This window comes from Engystomops pustulosus, chromosome 5, assembly GCF_040894005.1.
Source record: "Engystomops pustulosus chromosome 5, aEngPut4.maternal, whole genome shotgun sequence".
Taxonomy (NCBI): domain Eukaryota; kingdom Metazoa; phylum Chordata; class Amphibia; order Anura; family Leptodactylidae; genus Engystomops; species Engystomops pustulosus.
The window spans coordinates 165,281,257-165,299,539 of NC_092415.1; the positions used below are offsets into that span (position 1 = coordinate 165,281,257).

At 39.8% G+C, this 18,283-nt stretch overlaps 1 protein-coding gene across 2 annotated transcripts; it reads left to right on the top strand.

Moving 5' to 3' along the window:
- The first annotated feature begins 435 nt into the window (after nt 1–435).
- On the top strand, nt 436–17,189 carry DAZL (deleted in azoospermia like). Of its 2 annotated transcripts, none has more exons than XM_072153672.1 (11): nt 436–601; nt 6,691–6,804; nt 7,912–8,003; nt 9,101–9,152; nt 11,260–11,323; nt 11,401–11,534; nt 13,032–13,109; nt 13,192–13,245; nt 14,111–14,224; nt 14,601–14,696; nt 15,064–17,189. In XM_072153672.1, exons 1-11 carry the CDS (start codon nt 599–601, stop codon nt 15,133–15,135), a joined length of 873 nt encoding a protein of 290 aa, XP_072009773.1. In that variant the 5' UTR covers nt 436–598; the 3' UTR covers nt 15,136–17,189. The 2 variants fall into 2 exon arrangements, with proteins under 2 accessions (XP_072009773.1, XP_072009774.1); XM_072153673.1 differs by lacking the exon at nt 436–601 and adding an exon at nt 783–857.
- The last annotated feature ends 1,094 nt before the right edge of the window (nt 17,190–18,283 follow it).

Genomic DNA, 18,283 nt, shown 5'->3' on the forward strand with positions numbered 1-18,283 from the left:
GTGTGACTGCACCCTCATAGCTATATTGCACAGGCAGCGCTAAACATAAAGTAAATTTCCTTAACTTTTAATGGCCCTTGTTCTGTTTTAAAAAATTGAACAAAGCTAATTAAATTATAGCAAAAACTGCTTATATCAATTATTATAGAGGCTCATTGCCGCAGATTTCCTGTCACAATTTATGGGGAAAAAAAACATTGCCATAATTATATATAGGCCGCGTCATAATACCGAGCAACTGCGCGCCAATTCTAGGGTGTGGCCGGGTCCTATTTTCTCATAAGCGGACTATTTGCAGCACGTCCGGCGGAAGCATACTTATAGACATATCATGTGGTCAAGTAACAAGTTCACGCGTCCTCCGGCTTGTCCATTCCATGGGGAAGGGGGGGTTATAAATCTATGTGTAGTTGATATGCACGATGTTCACCCTCATATGACTGTGCTGTGGGCGTGTCCGAAAAAGCGCCTTCCCCTATTGACGGAATGGAAGGCGCTGCTCTGGGGAAGGTTATAACTAGACGCGTCCTAGGCGGCCTCCGCCAGTTGGCGTGAAAGTTGTTCGTGGTTTTATTGTTTTTATCGTTCGTTGTTCACAATGGTGAGTGAGGCCTGCGGGTTTACACTACACACTGAGGACATACAGGCCGGCTGAGGCGGCGTCGGGGCTGTTAGTATATACATCACTATTTGTCTGCAAACCTGCTGCTTATTACCGCGGGTGAGCGCATGACGTACGTGTCACACACAGGCCACTTAGTAGACTAGGAGCGGGTCACACATGGCTCTGGATGATCCCACATTACAAAGTACAGGGCGGGTGGAGCTGCTTATAAAACTGCTTGGTTTCCGCTGAGGTAAAATGACTGATCGGACCATGTGAATCCATGATAAGGGAAATGATCGTCATGGGCTGTAATCCTGCTCTTCTGATGAGTCTGCCTGTTGGATCGGGTCATACCCTGTGCTATGGTGAATGCACAGAGCTCTTGGAGAAGCTTCTAGAGTTTTCTTGAGGGTCACATGACTGCTCGACCATTTGTTTCACAAATGGGATGAAAATACTGTGGATGGCTTGTGGCTACTCTGCTGCATCTACCATGTATTTGATTTCTGACTGAAATGCTGGAAAAGGTTTTTTTTTTTTTTTTTTCATTTTTCAAATTTTTAAGATGTCCTACCTCTCCAGAGGCTTTTAATATGACTACCAAGATAAAGTTTTTAAACAAGCACACTGACATACTAGTGTGTGCCCCCTCTGGCAGGATCCACCCTTATATAAGCTGCTTACGCCCTTTTTATGAGAGGATTTTAGAAAGTAAGCAAATGTGGCGGAGGGGTTCCAGACTTAAAGACCTGTCACCCCATTTATCGGCACTAGGAGCTGCTTACTAAAGTAAGCAGCTCCTAGTGCTTGATCAAACACCGCAGTGTTAGTGATAGCGTTACCAGAAACCTTCGGTAACGCTATCAACCGCTGCGGCCAGGTATAGTGTAATCATCGGACAGTTTGCAAAGCTGTCCGATGTATGCATGAGGGGGCGGTCCGAGGCGCTGCCTCTTCCCTGGACCGCCCCGCTCGCTCCATAGGCCGGCATTGACTGCCGCGCGAGGTGCGAGTCACCGCCCCTAGTCACGCCCAACCCCGCCCCCTCGTGAATACATCGTACAGCTTTGCGAGCTGTCCGACAATTGCACTATACTCTGCCGCAGTGTTAGATAGCGTTACCGGAGGTTTCTGGTATCACTCTAACACAGCGGCGTTTGTTCAAGCACTAGGAGCTGCTTACTTTAGCCGATAAATGGGGTGACAGGTCATCTTTAATAGTTGACAATGAAGTCTGGAGCCCCTCAGGCTTATTTGCATAATTTTAAAACCTCTTGTTTTAAGGCTTAAGACGCAAAGAGAAGATCCTGCCAGAGGGGCACACAACAGCATGCAATATGGTTTACAATCCTGGTGGTAGATTTCCTTTAAAGGAAACCTACCATTTCAGATCGTCGGTGTAAGCTGTAAACACCGAGCACCAGCTCGGGGTGAGCTGGTGCCGGTGCTTAATTTCGTTAGTGTTATAAACCGCGGTATCGCGGTTTTAACACTTTTTAAACTTTATAGCAGAAGGCTCTGCGCGCGACCGTGCGCACGCAACGCCTGCGGCATTTCCTATGTTATGCGCGCGCAGTGCCGAAGCAGTTTCTGCTATAAAGTTTAAAAAGTGTTAAAACCGCGATACCGCGGTTTATAACACTAACGAAACTAAGCACCGGCACCAGCTCACCCTGAGCTGGTGCTCGGTGTTTACAGCTTACACCGACGATCTGAAATGGTAGGTTTCCTTTAAAACTACATAAAATAAAGCTGATCAGCTATACTGACAGAATAGTCTATATGAACCCTAAAGGGACCTAAGGGCAATTTGGCCCCTATCAATAGGATAGGGGACGACAAGCTGATTGATTGACTGTTAGACCTTCCACTGAAGACAAAAATGGGACTTCCAGCGTTCTGGAGAACCAGACCCCTTCTCACTGTGGGGTGAAGCAGTACGTTGATCCTTTCAATATTCTGAGATTGCAGAACTCTGGTCTCTTAGGCCCCTTCTACACTGGCGTTTTTCACGCGCGAGTTCTGCGCGTGCATTTGACGCGCAGAACTTGCATTGCACTCTGTCCCATTGTATTCAATGGGTCTTTCTTCATTTGCGTTGTTTTGCACGCGCTTGCTTGCGTTCGTTTGCACGCGCGTCAAAATCGCAGCATGCTCTATTTTTGCGATTCACGCGCATTTTTCACGCCCCATTCAAGTCTATGGGGACGTATCAAAAACGCATTGCACTCGCAAACATTGCAAGTGCAATGCGAGTGCAATGCGTTTTAAACGTAAGGGTTGCTAGGTGACCAGTATAACAGTATTTCCCCTGCTCGCGAACGATCAATTAATTAAAAAAACACAATGAAGAACATTGAAGAATAGAATAAAAACAGTGAACACAGGATCATTTAAGTGAAAAACACAGTGCAGAATAGATTACAGATGTTCGGCACATCTGCTTACTTGTCGGGAGATACGCGCGGAGCGGTGCGAACAAAATAGCATGTGAAGAACAATATATATGTGTGAAGAAGACATTGCAGATGTATGGAAACATCTGCAATGTGTTCTTTACACACATATATATTGTTCTTCACATGCTATTTTGTTCGCACCGCTCCGCGCGTATCTCCCGACAAGTAAGCAGATGTGCCGAACATCTGTAATCTATTTTCTGCACTGTGTTCTGCACTGTGTTTTTCACTTAAATGATCCTGTGTTCACTGTTTTTATTCTATTCTTCAATGTTCTTCACATCTGCTAACTTGTCGGGAGATAATATACGCGCGCGGAACAGTGAAGAATAGATCGCAGATGTTTGCAACTTATCAGAAGACATTATTTTTCAATTAAATAACCCATTTCAATCCCAAACCATGGTCCCTTTGAAAAAGTCCCATTGACTTAAAAAAACGCGCGTGAAAAACGCACCGAAAACGCAAAAAACGCGAACAAAAATGAAACAAAAACGCAGCAAAAAACGTCAGTTTTTCACGCATTGCACCCTGACGTGAAACGCAACGCTAGTGTGGAAGAGGCCTTAGCCAATTACTTAGACAGTGATAGGGAATTGCAATTTCTGTCAGCCCTATTACTATTGAATAGAGGGCAGGTTTGTTATCCTTTATCCTATCAATAGGGGATAACTTGAAAACCTGGAACATCCCCATTAAAGGAAATTTATTTCCCATGGTGCATATAAACTAAAAATATAGTGGGTATGTATTAACCCCTTCTTGCACCTTGACGTGATCTCTGTCATAGGATGCTGGTCGTTCCTACACCTTGAGGTAGAATCCCATCCCGCCTGTTTAACCGTAATTAATCCGCGGTCATAATGAGTTCTGCGTCTATAGTGCATCGGCTTGACGACCTGGACCCTCTGTGCACGGCTGTCTAATACGGACCCCAGGGCTGCCCTTAGTAGCAGCCTGTTAGGATTGTGCACTCTGCACAATCTATCAGCACAGCTGTCTGCCTATGCAGAATGCATAGGATGAATATGAAATATGCTGCAATTCATTAGTATTGCAGTATATTACAATGAATGAGTGATCAAAAGATCACTTGTTCATGTCCCACATTGGGACGAAATAAAGTTAAAGAAAAAAGTGCAATAAAAAAAAATATTAAAAAATAAAGTCCCATCCCATGCAATAATCGAAAAAAAAAAAAAGTGATAATCACTAAAACAACACAACATGTATGGTATCACCACGTCCGTAACAACCCGTACAATAAAATAAAATTATCACTGAACCTGTATGGTGAACACCATTTAAAAAAAAAACACAAAGAATATGAAATTTTCACATCTGACTGGAGAAAAATTGATAAAAAAAAATAACATTTACCCTGAGATGATACCAAGAAAAAGTACATTTTGTCCCGCAAAAAATAAGCTCAAAAAACGGCTCTGTAAACGTAAAAAATAAATGTTATTCCCACTGTTACATGGTGATGCAAAAACAAGCACATTTCTCACAAAATGAATTCTATGTTCTGCAAGTGAATTGTTTTTTTTAACCACCAAGCAAGTTAATAAAATCTGATTATAAGCTATTGAACCCTGGTAAATGATAAACCTTAAAAGTGGATCTCATCCATAAAAAAAATAATCCCCCATATGTCCAAATTACAAAAAAATAAACATTGTATAGCCTGTAAAATGTGACAATGTAAATCTGCTATTGGCATTTCAGCATATAAATCTTATAAGTAATAAATGTTATTGTTTTTATAATGAAAGCTTTTACAATTTCCCAATATACTTCCTATAGCTATTCCTCACAGTTTTCTAGATCTCTGCTTGCTGTCATTCTATAGAAAGCTTCTATAGAAGGTCCATGGCTAGTTAGATCACACAGCTCTGATTACTCTGTGATACTAACAAGCCGTGCACTTGTGTGACCATGGTCAGATTTCTGTCCACTGGAAGTAAACATAGAAGCTTTCTATAGAATGACAGCAAGCAGAGATCTAGAGAACCATGAGGAATCAATACAGGAAGTATATTGGAAAATTGTAAAACTTTTCACAATACAAACAATAGCATTAATTTGCCGAAATGAAAATACCCTTTTAAAGCCGAGCAGGTGCCTCTAAAAAAGGGTTTTGGCGATTTTCATAAATATGAGGAAAAAACACACAATTCTGATCCTCCTAACAACTTAAAAAAGAGAGAGAATACATAAAAATCCACACAGATATAAACAGACATTCGGGAATGTTGGTTATAACGTTACTTGGGTGCTATGACTATCTGCCTGAAAAGAACTTTGAAAATGAATAATTTGTAGAAATTTTTGCCAAATTGAAATTTTTTTTCACAACAAAACAAAAGATATCAAAATTTTTCTATCACTTTGAAGTACAATGTGTGACAAGAAAAGAGTCTCAAAATCCCCTGGATATGTTAAAGCGTTACAAAGTTGTGACCTCTTATAGCAGTGATGGCGAACCTATGGCACAGGTGCCAGAGGTGGCACTCGGAGCCCTTTCTGTGGGCACCCAGGCTGTTGCCCCAGGACAGAGTTAAGCAGACAGGACTGGAATCTTCCTGCTCTTTTAAGATGACACATCCTTGACTGATTAGAACTGCAGAAAGAGTGAGAAGGTGTGAACAGGGCCAGGTTATCTTTTGATGGCCCCATGATTCTTCCAGTACAGAGAGACCCTGGAGAGAAGATATGATGTCTGAATTTACCCTCCTGCTTTCAACTATATTGATGTACTCAGAGGGGCTAGTATGACTGAATGTTGTGGAAGAACAAGTTGGCACTTGATGGTAACTAAGTGGGTTTTGGTTTCAGTTTGGGCACCCAGCCTTTAAAAGGTTTGCCATCACTGTCCTATAGTGACAACGGTCAAATTGAAAAAAATTAGGCCTAGTCCTAAAGCTCTAAAATGGCTTAGACACAAAGGGGTTAAAACAAAACATACCACCAAAATCTTTCAACTAATATGAAGTACTTAGTGTCACCAGAAAACAATCTCAAAATCTCTTGGATATGTTAAAGCATTACAAAGTTATAACCACTTATAGTGACACAAAAATGGGCCGTGTCAGGAAGGGAAAAAGTGGCTTCGGCGTTAGTCTTAAAGTAAGGCCTCATGCCCTTGACCACAGGCAGTTTTTGTGCTGTCAGCAACGGGCCATGCGTCATTACTTGCAGCCTGTAGCTCCATGCACTGAAGTTTGAAAAGTATTTGGGCCAGAAAATGGCAGAATGAAGAAGTTTTGTAAATGTATGAAAACCTATATAAATTTGGTATCCCCATGATCTTAGACCACAAGAAAACAGCATAAATTAAAAAAAAAAAAATTCACCAATTTCACTGCATTTGGAATTTGTTTCCCACTTCCCAGTACACTCCATGGAATATTAAATACAGTCACTATGAAGTTCAATTTGTTACGCAGAAAACAAGCACTTACAGATCTTTACGTGGAAAAATAAAAAAGTTAGAGATTTTTGGAGGAATGAAAAATGTAAATGCAAAAACAAAAAGGGCCTGGCCGTTAAGGGGTTAATATATAGCAAAGAAAATAAAAACTGCATGACGGTTGAGCTATTCCCTCTACATTTTATTTGTAGTCTGCTTCTGGATCCCAAAGTACCCCTGAAGATCAGCCTGCAAAGCAGGGCTACGTGTTCCCCGATGGCAAAATAATTCCCAACACCATTTTTGTCGGAGGAATAGACATCCGGGTATGTACTGTAATTCATTTTTTAATTTCTTTGCCTCGTTTAAGTAAGGCCAAGTTCACAATCTTTATTTTTTGGAGTGTTTTGGAAACTAAAAATGGTTGACCTTTCATTCCACACAGACTTACATTTACCTTCTGTTACGCATTCATTATTATATTTGAAAAAAAAAAAAGAGTGAAAAGCAGAAAAGGCTACTGCGCTATTTTTTTCTGCTGTTGCTATCAAAAAGTAGCATAGCCTGCTAAATGGAATTGTGAACTTGTCTAGTACAAAATGTCATCGATTTGTAAAGCGCTACGGAATACGATTTGTAAAGTGCTACGGAATATGATGGCGCTATATAAATAAAGATTATTATTATTATTATTTATTATTATTGCATCTCCCCTCTGCATGCCTAGAAAACTTTTCATAGACTTCATTGATTTGGCTCCAGTCCATGGCTGCCTATCGCCATCAGGTTGCTGTAAAGTATATCACCAAATGCTGTTACCAGAGGCCAGGCAAGATGTCAGTCCCAGTAATCATGGACGGAAAATGTATGTATGGCTGAGGGAGTTGTAAAAATAATAGAGCTTATACTTGCTTCTCTCCCTGCTCAGCTGCAGCACTGCCGGGCCTCTATCTGTATACAGAGGCTGGCGCTGCTGTCCCGGGCACAGCCTTGCGTCTGCCACAGGAGGAGTCTCAGGCAGCTGCTGAGCTGTGGTCAGGGACGCAGCACCAGAGGTGGTTAGTATAAGCTCTTTATTGAGCTTTATAGCTGCCCCAATGCCTCCCCCCATATATAAAAAAGTGTTATCAAGACAAACCCTTTACAACCGATAAGAAGCTGAAAATAATATAATACCCATTGCACTAGCTCTGTGTACTTGCAGGATTTACCGGACCAAACCAGCTGAATCTACTAACACTAACATTTTTTAGTAGTGCTAGGTTAGTCTAGTAAATCCAACACCCACACAAAACCAACTTTGTTGGAACAAACTCACTGATTGGCAGCGGACCCTACAGGGCTGTAGATGCTGCTGATTTTTACAAGGCCTTAAGTTGTAATCCCATTCTGAAGAGTACTACCTGACTTCATGAAGAAAATATTTTTTTTAGATGGATGACTTTGAAATTAGGGAATACTTCTCTAAATTTGGAGCAGTCAAAGAAGTAAAAATAATTACGGATCGGACAGGAGTGTCTAAGGGGTAAGTTCCATTAAAACCGTTTGTAATGTTGTAGTAAGGGGGTTTTCTCTCAATTTTATAAATCCCACTTGGTAACAGGGAAAGCATTGAAAATAAATATGGTTTATTTAACCTGCTTCAGCTCCTGATAGTAGTGTGGTGGTGCCCAAGTTTTTACCAACGCTCCCACTGAAATTATAACAAAACTTTTGAAAGGATGTAATTTTGTGTAGGGAATGATTATTATTATTTTACCGATTTACTGTTTAAAGAATCATGCTTACTTTTATTAAATAACAGTATTTGTTTCATTATCAATGCTCAGTCTGAGCATAGATGGGGAGCATCCATACTTGGCCGGTATACAGTCTCTACTTTACCTGGAATTGCACAAGTCATATTGATACAGCTCTCATTCCCTTTGCCTTTCTGGCCGCTGCTTTCTGAACTATTATGTGTGGGGAAGACACAGAGGATCAAAGCTGTAGCGAGTAGTCTGCACTAATAACTAAAGCTCTGTTTCTGCTTCTCTGCACATAAGATGCTCTGCAGTTCCCAGAATAGCAGAGGGAAACAGCAGGTAGATCTTACCGACGTGAAATTGTAATGGTAGATTAGTTCTTTTAAAAGAAACCCAATAGAAGTGGAAGAAAAGCCAGCCTGTATGGTTGAGAAGGAAACTTGCATAATATTGAAGAAAAGTAAGCAAAATGCATTAATTAAATAGTAAAAATATTCACTATACAATATTTTTTTTAAACTCCTGGGGCATGAGAATACCCACGTTCATCTTTATTTCATCTTCTGATCTATTTAAAGGGGGGGTAATTTGAATGTTAAAAACAAAAAAAAAAATCTGTTTTAGGCCCTGTGAGGTAATTTAACCCTTTGACCCAATATGGTGACGTGAATCCCCCAACATTTAAATGCTGGCATCACCGGCAACTTTTAAACAAATGGCGAACACAATTGGGGCCAGCAGACACATGCCTGTAAGCCCTCTCGATACTTCCCTTGGTGCAGTAATAGTAGTATGTTGGCCTGCAGTACGGGGTTAAGATTGAGTGGTGGAGGTGCCATTGTCATGTGGGAGCTTATCTTTATTCTTTTCTTTCTAGTTATGGGTTTGTTTCGTATTATGATGATATTGATGTGGAGAGCATCATCAATGTGAGTATGCTGAACTGCAGCTATGGCTTTGAGAAAATGCATTGTGCAATCCTAGTGCATGTATTCAGTGGTGCAGAAATATCCATGTAGATAGATGGATATGCCATACAGTAAGGACAAATCTGCCATATACTTATAACAAAGCAAAATATGATTTGAACCCAGCCTAAAGCTAACCTCTCACAACTGTGAATAGGTCTTGGGGTCCCTTGGTCCATTGTTTGTGGCCTGGCCGTATTGTTATGTGGCTTTACGAGCTGTAAACTCTGGCAGGAATAGGACCTTTGTCAGGGGCTTTCAGCTCATACACTGTGCCGTAATGACAGCCTTCTGCATGCTCCCATAGAAGAGACTGTGGACAAGTGCTAGCTGTAGAAACAATGGCTAGCATACGTCCATAAAAAAACAGCTGTGTGAGGGTAGTCTGGCTAGTCTAGCTTTGAGAAACGTTTTATAAATCTGTCCCATTGGGGGCAACATATAAATTTGTCACAGGGTGCATTAGTTTTGAGTTGGCCAACACTTGTCTTTTGCATAGAAAAACAGTAGAATGGCACTCACCACAGTTCTTCCTTTTTCATTCCGGTTTATTAGTGATACTCACAAAACCATGACGTGTCAAAACATTCAAAGGGAGGGGTAGACGCAGGGGCTTGCCTGTTCCACAACACATGATAGTATGGCTTTTTAACCTGCCCCTTCTGACTGTGAACTTCCTATTGGCGTTCACAGGGCTTATTAGTAATCCTGTTCGCTTAAACAAAATTCATATATCCTCCAATAGAGCGCTATGATATATATATACATATGTCATTAGTACTCACGCGGTTAAAATCGCGTGCGCCTGTCTCCTCGCAGTCAGCGCTTGCCTGAAAGGGTGAGTGGCGGGGATGGTGCCAACCCCAAGATGGCCCTGGACTCGCGGCGGACGCCACCGAGCTGCACCTCCGGGGGCGTGGCCCACCCTTCAACCACTCCCCAAGCAGCTAGAGCTGTGGAGGGGTGACGGCAGTATCGCGACAGATTGCGGTTAGCTTTGTTGTCTGATTACCATGGGAATTTAGTGCAGCAAGGAAGGACAGCATTGATGCTCCAAATGAGGGGGGGGTGAGCGAATCAGTTTGAAAACGGATGTGGGGGGATAAGAGTGGGATGGTTTTGCCATTTCTCAAATATTAAAATGTCACAAATTCTTAGTGACAATACAAATACAAGTGGGAATTGCGTGTCTGGGATGTGACAGTGAATCCGAACACGCTCCCACTAAGAGAACCAATGTACATAGCAACTATTTACATGTTATTCAAATATTAACGATGATATTATGTAGGTCTGGGAGATCTATCTGTATCTCTCAAAGGTGATGGTCGAACTAGAAGTGGACTATAATGCTGAGGAGGATCATTTAAAGAAAGACACTCATTCATGTCTATTCTGTCATTCAACCCTAAAGGTCCTAAAGCCAGTAGCTAGGATGAGTTGTCTATCACCTCCTCCTCGGGATTCGTTCTATACCTGCAAACCGTAGTGATTTGGGGTCTGAGTTATGCTGTGTTTTGATGTGCTCGATTAACTTAGGGGCCCCGTGACCTGTTCTTAATTACCTTAAATGTTCGGTGTAGCATGTACTAAGTTTCCTTATAGTTTTACCTATATAAAATCTGGAGCATGTACAAAAGATTACGTATACAAATCCGTTTTACATGTTATAAATTGGTTGATCTTGATTCTTTGGTCACCACAAATCACATCACTGCTGTGCCTGATTTACCACCTTGCAGATAATTCTGGTGCAGTGTATGATATTTATTTGGTCTTGAGTGTAGCAAGGTGATATCCCTCGTTACAGAGATGTTGTTGCTGCCAGTATTTGTTATAGCTAACCATATAATGCTTATTATTTGCAGTCTGAAGGCCTATCCATTGTGTTTGGCTTGCTGATTTTTGCTGGCTATCCTGTATAATCACTAAAGAGGATCCAGCCAGTCGGTTATGCTGACCAGACATCTAGCAGTGATTAGAACTACATGCAAGAATTTTATTCGAAACCAAAGATTTTTTTCTGTTGGGTTAAAAAAGTTGTTCACTATTTATCTTTTCACTTTAGTCTCAGATTAGCTTTCATGGGAAAAAACTGAAGCTTGGTCCGGCGATACGGAAGCATAACGTTTGTAAGTCGACATACGCTGCTTTTGTTGCATTGTGTCTTGTAAGCAGGGAATTACTTGTATGGCTGCTCTACTTACAGGTACTCATGTTCAACCACGGCCTGTTGTCATAAACAATCCTGCACCTCAATACCCGAACATGTGGAACAGTCCTGTACCGGACCCATATGTTCATCATCCACCAGTTTTTAGTCCAGTGACCCAGTATGTGCAGGTAATGTCTGTTCCTGTGTATTTGTTATATTGCACATATACTGCAATGTATCGGCTTCTCCAAATGAGGTCACTGGGACAAGAGAATCTTGGTCAATATGGCAAATACGCTCCACCGGCATTTATGTGCCAGTCTGTAAGGGTGCGTTCATGTGTTTTTTCAGATGCAGGTTTTGAAGCCAAAAGCAATTGTGTATAATAATGGGTAAGAACCTATCATTGAGAAGAGTTACTGTTCCTCTTTTGTTCACTCCACTCCTGCTTTGGACATTAAAAACTGCATCTGAAAAACTTGACATGTGAACACACCCTGCTTGCTTGAATTCTTAATGAATAACTGCAAGCCAGCTTTTCTACTTCGCTGGGGGGAAAGGGAAGATGTAAAAGGGGTTGTCCACTTTCAGCAAATAATTGATATTGTTTCTGTTAAAAGTTAAACAATTTTCCCATATATTTTTTATATCAATTCCACAGTTTTCTAGATCTCTGCTTGCTGTCTTTCTATAGAAAGCTTTTATGTTTACTTCCAGTGAATAGAAATATGGTCATGTGATGGAAACGCAGGTGCACAAGCTGATAGTATTGCACACATTTGATTACTCTGATTACTTCTGCGCCTGCCTGTGCACATGACTGTGGACAGATTTCTACTCATTGGATTCAGAGCAGCTTTTTATAGAAGGACAGCAAGCAGAGTTGTAGAAAACCTTGATTAATGGATATAGAAGGTATATTAGGAAATTGTATAACTTTTCATTACACAAACAATATACATTTTTTGCTGAAAGTGGACAACCCCTTTAAGTTCCATTTTAGTCCATTTTCACATAGGAACACTCCATAAAGGGAATAGTTGTGGTGATAGGGGGCATATGTGTACAGTGGGGGTTTACATAGAGCTTTATCCTGGTGTTACATGACTAATACAAATATAATCAGGACATGGGGGACTGCCCTGCCAGGGCCTGTAACAAACAATGGACAGGTGCCATTTTGTGGCAAGGTTTCCCTGAATAAACCCCAGTGGAAACAGTCTCCTGCCTTCTCTGTATGTGCTGCTAGAATACCTAATGATTGCCTACATCTGCCATTAAAAGTAGGAAAGAAAATACTGAAGCAGCACTCCGTAAATGTGAGTTTATTCCACCTTCATGATGCGACGTTTCGTCTATTCAATCAAGACATTCTCAAGCATGCTTGAGAATGTCTTGATTGAATAGACGAAACGTCGCATCATGAAGGTGGAATAAACTCACATTTACGGAGTGCTGCTTCAGTATTTTCTTTCCTGGTTACAAGGGCACCTAGTGGACCCTGCTGTGAAGACCTGCACACGAGTTTTTCTCTCCCCAACGCAGTGCTGCTCCTTATTTTTCTTTTTTTGTGCCATTAAAAGTAGGGTTTTTGTGATGTTGTAATATTGAATATTTTTCCAAAAGCACATTGCAATTGTGAAGTAAAACATAAGTACTATGTGTGCCCTGTCCTCATGTTACAGGCTTGTCCTTACTCAAGTTCAGCTCCAGTCCTGTATCCACAAATTCCTGTTGGTTGTCAGCAACCAGGATATTACCAGGTATTGATTGTAATCATTTTAAGAGATTTTATAATTTGGCTGCTCTTGTCATTCATGAAAAGCTCTTTATATTCTTCTGTAGGTGCCATCACAATGGCCAAACGGTGATCAGAGGAGCAGCTTTGTTTTTCCCCAGGTGAGTAAATGACATTAATGCAATGTTCAAGTACTTTACTGTCAGCTGAAATGGTTCAAATTGGAAATTGAAATCTACTATACAATCAGCCCTAGGCCAGGTGAAAGAGAGTGAGCGCTCCTCACCCCTGACCAGTGGATACTGTGTGCTCGCCCAGTATGTCCTCATGTAATAGACCTCTATGAGGGCTGTGATCTTGCAGCACTTTACTTAGGGCCTTGAACAGACTTTCACCATAGATCCGAAGGCAATTGTCAGCTCACAAGATGACATCCAAGAAATGTGGCAAATATAGTAGGGGGCACGCAGTGCTAGACCATTGCAGGTACAACACCCTCAGAAAGATTTTCCCAAGAATGGCTCTTTAAAGGGTTGTCTCAAGATTAAAACGTTTCCAATGGACATGTGACTAATTTTCTCATTGACTAGCATCATTTTTGCTTTTAAGTGATGGAGCCACACAAAGTATCAAGTATTTTTGAGGTATAAATAACATCTTATTCATATTTTTGCAAATTAAAAATACTGAAAAGTCTGTGTGTATATGTGTGTGTCGGTTATATAAGTTGCAGATATTTGGAAAAGCATAATTTTTTAACACTTCACAAGCACTTGATTCTATCTATATAATAAAAAATGAAATGCAGTTATCTGCGTGGCTGTAAAATTCAAGGGGTGTAACCTACTTGATCAAAGCTATTGGATGACGTGAAAGTAATAAGCAAAGTTACTTATTACTTGACAATATCTATTGGAAAAGAAAAATTACTATAGAAATGTAAGGTTTTCAAGAAACGGATGCTTTGCGTGCAGTTTTTTTTTTTTTTATTTAACAACAAACATATTTGTATTTTGACATTTACAGGCTTTCACATGGAATTATCATGGTAATGAATCAGAAATAGTTAGTGAAGTTGTGCCTACCGAAACATACATCCAAGAACCAAACATATCTCAGGTTTCATCTAGTCCACAAAAGGTAACATTGGAGTTTGAGTTTTGACAAATTATTGGATTAAAAAAATGTCATCCCCCCAAAATTTAATTAATAAAAAATCAATTAATACAAGTCAGGCATTGCTTTTTCAGTTAGGATCAGCTTTAAAATGTAACTGGCCGCCGTTGTGTATTTACAGCAGACGCTACCACTTCTGTGATGTACAGTCACTATGTATATCACAGAAGTGTAGTGTTATACACATGCTAAATGTGGACTAGTGACTATTTTTTTAAATATAAAAAAGTAAATGAGAAAGTGTTTACAGGTTTTATTATCTGAGATGACCTTTAATAGGAAATTGGTAAGAAAACGTGGCCTTTGAGTTTTATTTTAATGGATAATTTTGACATTGCAGAAAGTGGATAGAAGCATTCAGACCATTTTATCATGTCTTATCAATGGGGATGGACGGCTTCAGAGATCCTTTGTAGCACAAGATGATTACTTAAAGGTACAGAAAGAATCACAATACATTAGTCCTGTTGAGACTTGTTTTGAAGGAAATCTACCATAAAAATCCAGCATGATATATTAGCTATCCTCATTTCTTCTCAAATCAACTTTTAAAATTATACTGATGTTTCTGAAAGGCTACTGCATGGAACCTTTAAATACTGACACTTGGAATTACAATTTTTCTGTAAATTACAAGCCCTTATACAGCTTTGTAAACTGAAAAAATATGGCTTTGCAAAAGAGGGAAAACAAAAAGGGCCAGGTTGTTAAAGATACAGTCCTGTTTTTCCTAGTTTAAAAAGTGATTTCTCTTTCTACTTGCATGGGAGTGAGAGATTTTTATGTTCTTTCTTTTCTCATAGGACAGAAGAGTGCACCAGTTTAAACGAACTCGAACTGTTGTGAAGCCATCCATTGATAAATCCGGAGTTTGATGCCATGCCATGTGCCAGTTCTTGTTCTGTTACAGTTTGGATGTTCTTCTGTTCTGTTTTGGGTTTTAAGATTTAGATAAGAATGCACATATTGTAGCTGTCCACTCTCACATCTCTGTTATGTCTTCAGTTCTTTTAATTTGAGCCAAAACCAGGTGAGGTGCAACACACAGAACAGGTGCGTGTTTCTATTGTCCTCTGACTCAGGAAAGACTTGCACCTGTTCTGTACATTCAGCCAAACCTGCTTTTGGCTCACAATAGCTGAAGACGTAGCGGAATGTGAACTTGGGCCTAAGCAATTTTCCTTGTTGTTGAAGACATTTGTTTGTTGTTGGCACTTTTCACCAGAGCACTAGGAGCTCACTCTGCAGTGACTCCACTATTCACACCTTTGCACTTTTTGTAAGGAAATTTGTAATTGCACCTAAGCCTTTTTTTATTTTGTATCTGTAAAACATGGGAGTTTGTTTATAGTGCACGCGTGAGTGTTTATATTTTTCTTTAATTATACTAACATGGGGGCGAGTTTATTCCCACAATTGTTTTGACGTGTGTTTGCACTGTAATATTAATGCACAAGCCCAAAAACCTAGATAATATAGTTATGATCTACTCTTTAAAATTCCTGCACTCATACATTGGGGATCTCACGTATATGCAAGTCAGTACTAATGTCCACACTATTATTGGGAATGTTGGTTTTATTTCTACTTTATACTGGAAAGTTTCAAGGCCGTATCACACAGGCTGATGCAGGGGATGGCTAGCATGCCTACTAATGTTCATCACCAACCAATGTATTAGTGTCTTAAGATTACCTAGCACATGATTACCACTTTTGCAATTCAGTGGTGCCATAAATCATCTTTTTAACTAAAATTATGAAAGGTTTTAAAATGGATTTTATAAGCATAAAAGCAGTGGTTAAAATATTCCCATTGTATCCTATCTGTATTTAACAAGAAACTTGGTAACAAGAGATTTCAAGGGGGTGTTCAGGTTTAATAACACATGTAGAGAGAAGGCCATTTCGTTCTTTGTAACCTGGACATGTTTTTTCTTTGAAGTTATACATATATATATATAGATATATATATGTGTGTGTGTGTGTGAGAGAGATGGGGATCTACCTTGCTCGAGTAGAAGTTATCCACTTTTACATGTCTGTATTCTGCTCAATATTTTGATATTAGAAGGCCATGAATGGGACCCAAGTACTAATGATGTGTCATTTCAATCTTGGGGTTGATTCACACGGCAGTGGTTGAACTGTGATTCAGACTGACCACACTGCTGGGGGAGGGGCTCTGTGATTTATAGTGATATATGATGCATGGAGTCACTTCTACCTTGCAAAACAGTAGTGCTGTAGTGTAATCATGATTACAACAGGAAAAGGGAATCCTTTTATTGTATATCAATATGATGCCAGGATTCCCACCAACGCCGAGTGAGTTGGCCTATACTCTGTTGGTTCCATTCCTGGTTTTGGCTTAAAAAAATGCTGACTTGAATGCTGCCATGTAAAATGTGATCTAAGGGAAAAAGTGTTTGCTAATGCTTTGGCTGATTTTTCCATCTAATGTCAAAAAATTTTCAAACACCTTTTCTTGTATAAAATTTGTAAAATGCCTTTTAAATTACGGAATGTGATCCTTCATTTGGTAGTTTTACCTTAAGAACAAAAGTGTTTACCAGTTCATTCAGAGCCAACATTGCTTTTTTTTAATGTTATAGTGCTCCACAGGCTATACTTGCAATGTATTATAGTTACACTAGTTTAGATAGTGGTAACTATCATGAAACTACTTTATATATATGTATCAGTGAATATTTTTTCTTAAGCACTGTTAAGCTCTTGTGTATCAGAGTTGGTTTCATGATTCTACTGCACTCGGTTATTTAAAAGATTTAAGTGGATGTCCAGAAATGCTATTTGTATGTAATGCATGAGTACATTAAAATGGGCAAACCTTATCAAAATTGTGGTTTGCTGTGTTAATTGGAGTTTTTGTTTCTATAATAAAATATACACCTAAAACCAGATATAAATGTGACTTTGTCATGCCTGGGACAAGTTTAATGCTGTTATAAAATTTAATACCCCAAATGTATACAGTGTTAATGTTATCTAGGAGCACAATGCTTCTACTTGTAGTTAGGTGAGTGTCTAGACTCACCTAGAGAATCAGTATATTTTATGCATGCACCCATTTCCCATGTCACTGAATCCCCACGGTAACAGTTTAGTAATAAATTAATAAAATAACATGAAATGGGCTGTACCACTTTAGAATCTTAATATCTATTTACAAGAGGGGAATATCCACTGACACAGACAGCTGATATGTCATTTGACACTTGATCAGATTCTCAGTATCTAACTCCTTACAGCCACTGGGTAGTCCTTTATGCTTACATAGCTGCAGAAGGTGAAATAATATCCACATATAAGGAGTTGAGCATAAGCCTTGTCCTCTACTTTGTTCACTGCTGGGAAGAGAAGGCAAAAATTAGGATGGGGGAAAATATTTCTAAAATATATTACAAGGTTTACATTCTATTCTATGTTCATCTGTAAAATTAGTGTGTGTGTGTGCTTTAAAGGGACAAAATTAAACAAACTCAGGACAGCAAAATAATACATTCTCTAATTCAATGTTGAACACTGCCTTTTACTGATATAATTTTATCCTGGTTCAGTCCGGATGGTTGTGTTTTGGTTGTCCTTGGATACGACCAGAAATTCAGTCCCGTCTATGGTTGAGCAGCTCTTCCTGTCATGTCAGATTCTCTCACATAAATATGCATCTCCTGTACTGCAGGAGTGTCTTGATCCAAGGGGGCATATCAGTACTGAGTGTGTTTTATTGGTTAGGTGAAATACCAGAGCTATGTGTGTCATTGTGTCTTGTATTCATCTTGTGACTGAACTGACTGGCATGTCTTATCACTTCTATATGTCAGATATTAGCACGAGCTTCAGAAGATAAATGTGTAGCTAAACCCTGTACCCTGATAATCTAAGCACATTGTCAGCATATAGCATCTCATGCACAAGCATAGTACAGAGGAATCGGGGAGTGCCCGCCCACAATACTGAATCTTATACCGAGCACCTAATGCAGTAATAGGAGCAAACACAG

Bases quoted from the DNA above. Each gene is read 5' to 3' on its own strand.
- DAZL (XM_072153672.1), top strand. The intron at 11,324-11,400 runs GTAAGTCGACAT...CTCTACTTACAG, and splicing joins GATACGGAAGCATAACGTTT to GTACTCATGTTCAACCACGG. The intron at 11,535-13,031 runs GTAATGTCTGTT...CTCATGTTACAG, and splicing joins CAGTGACCCAGTATGTGCAG to GCTTGTCCTTACTCAAGTTC.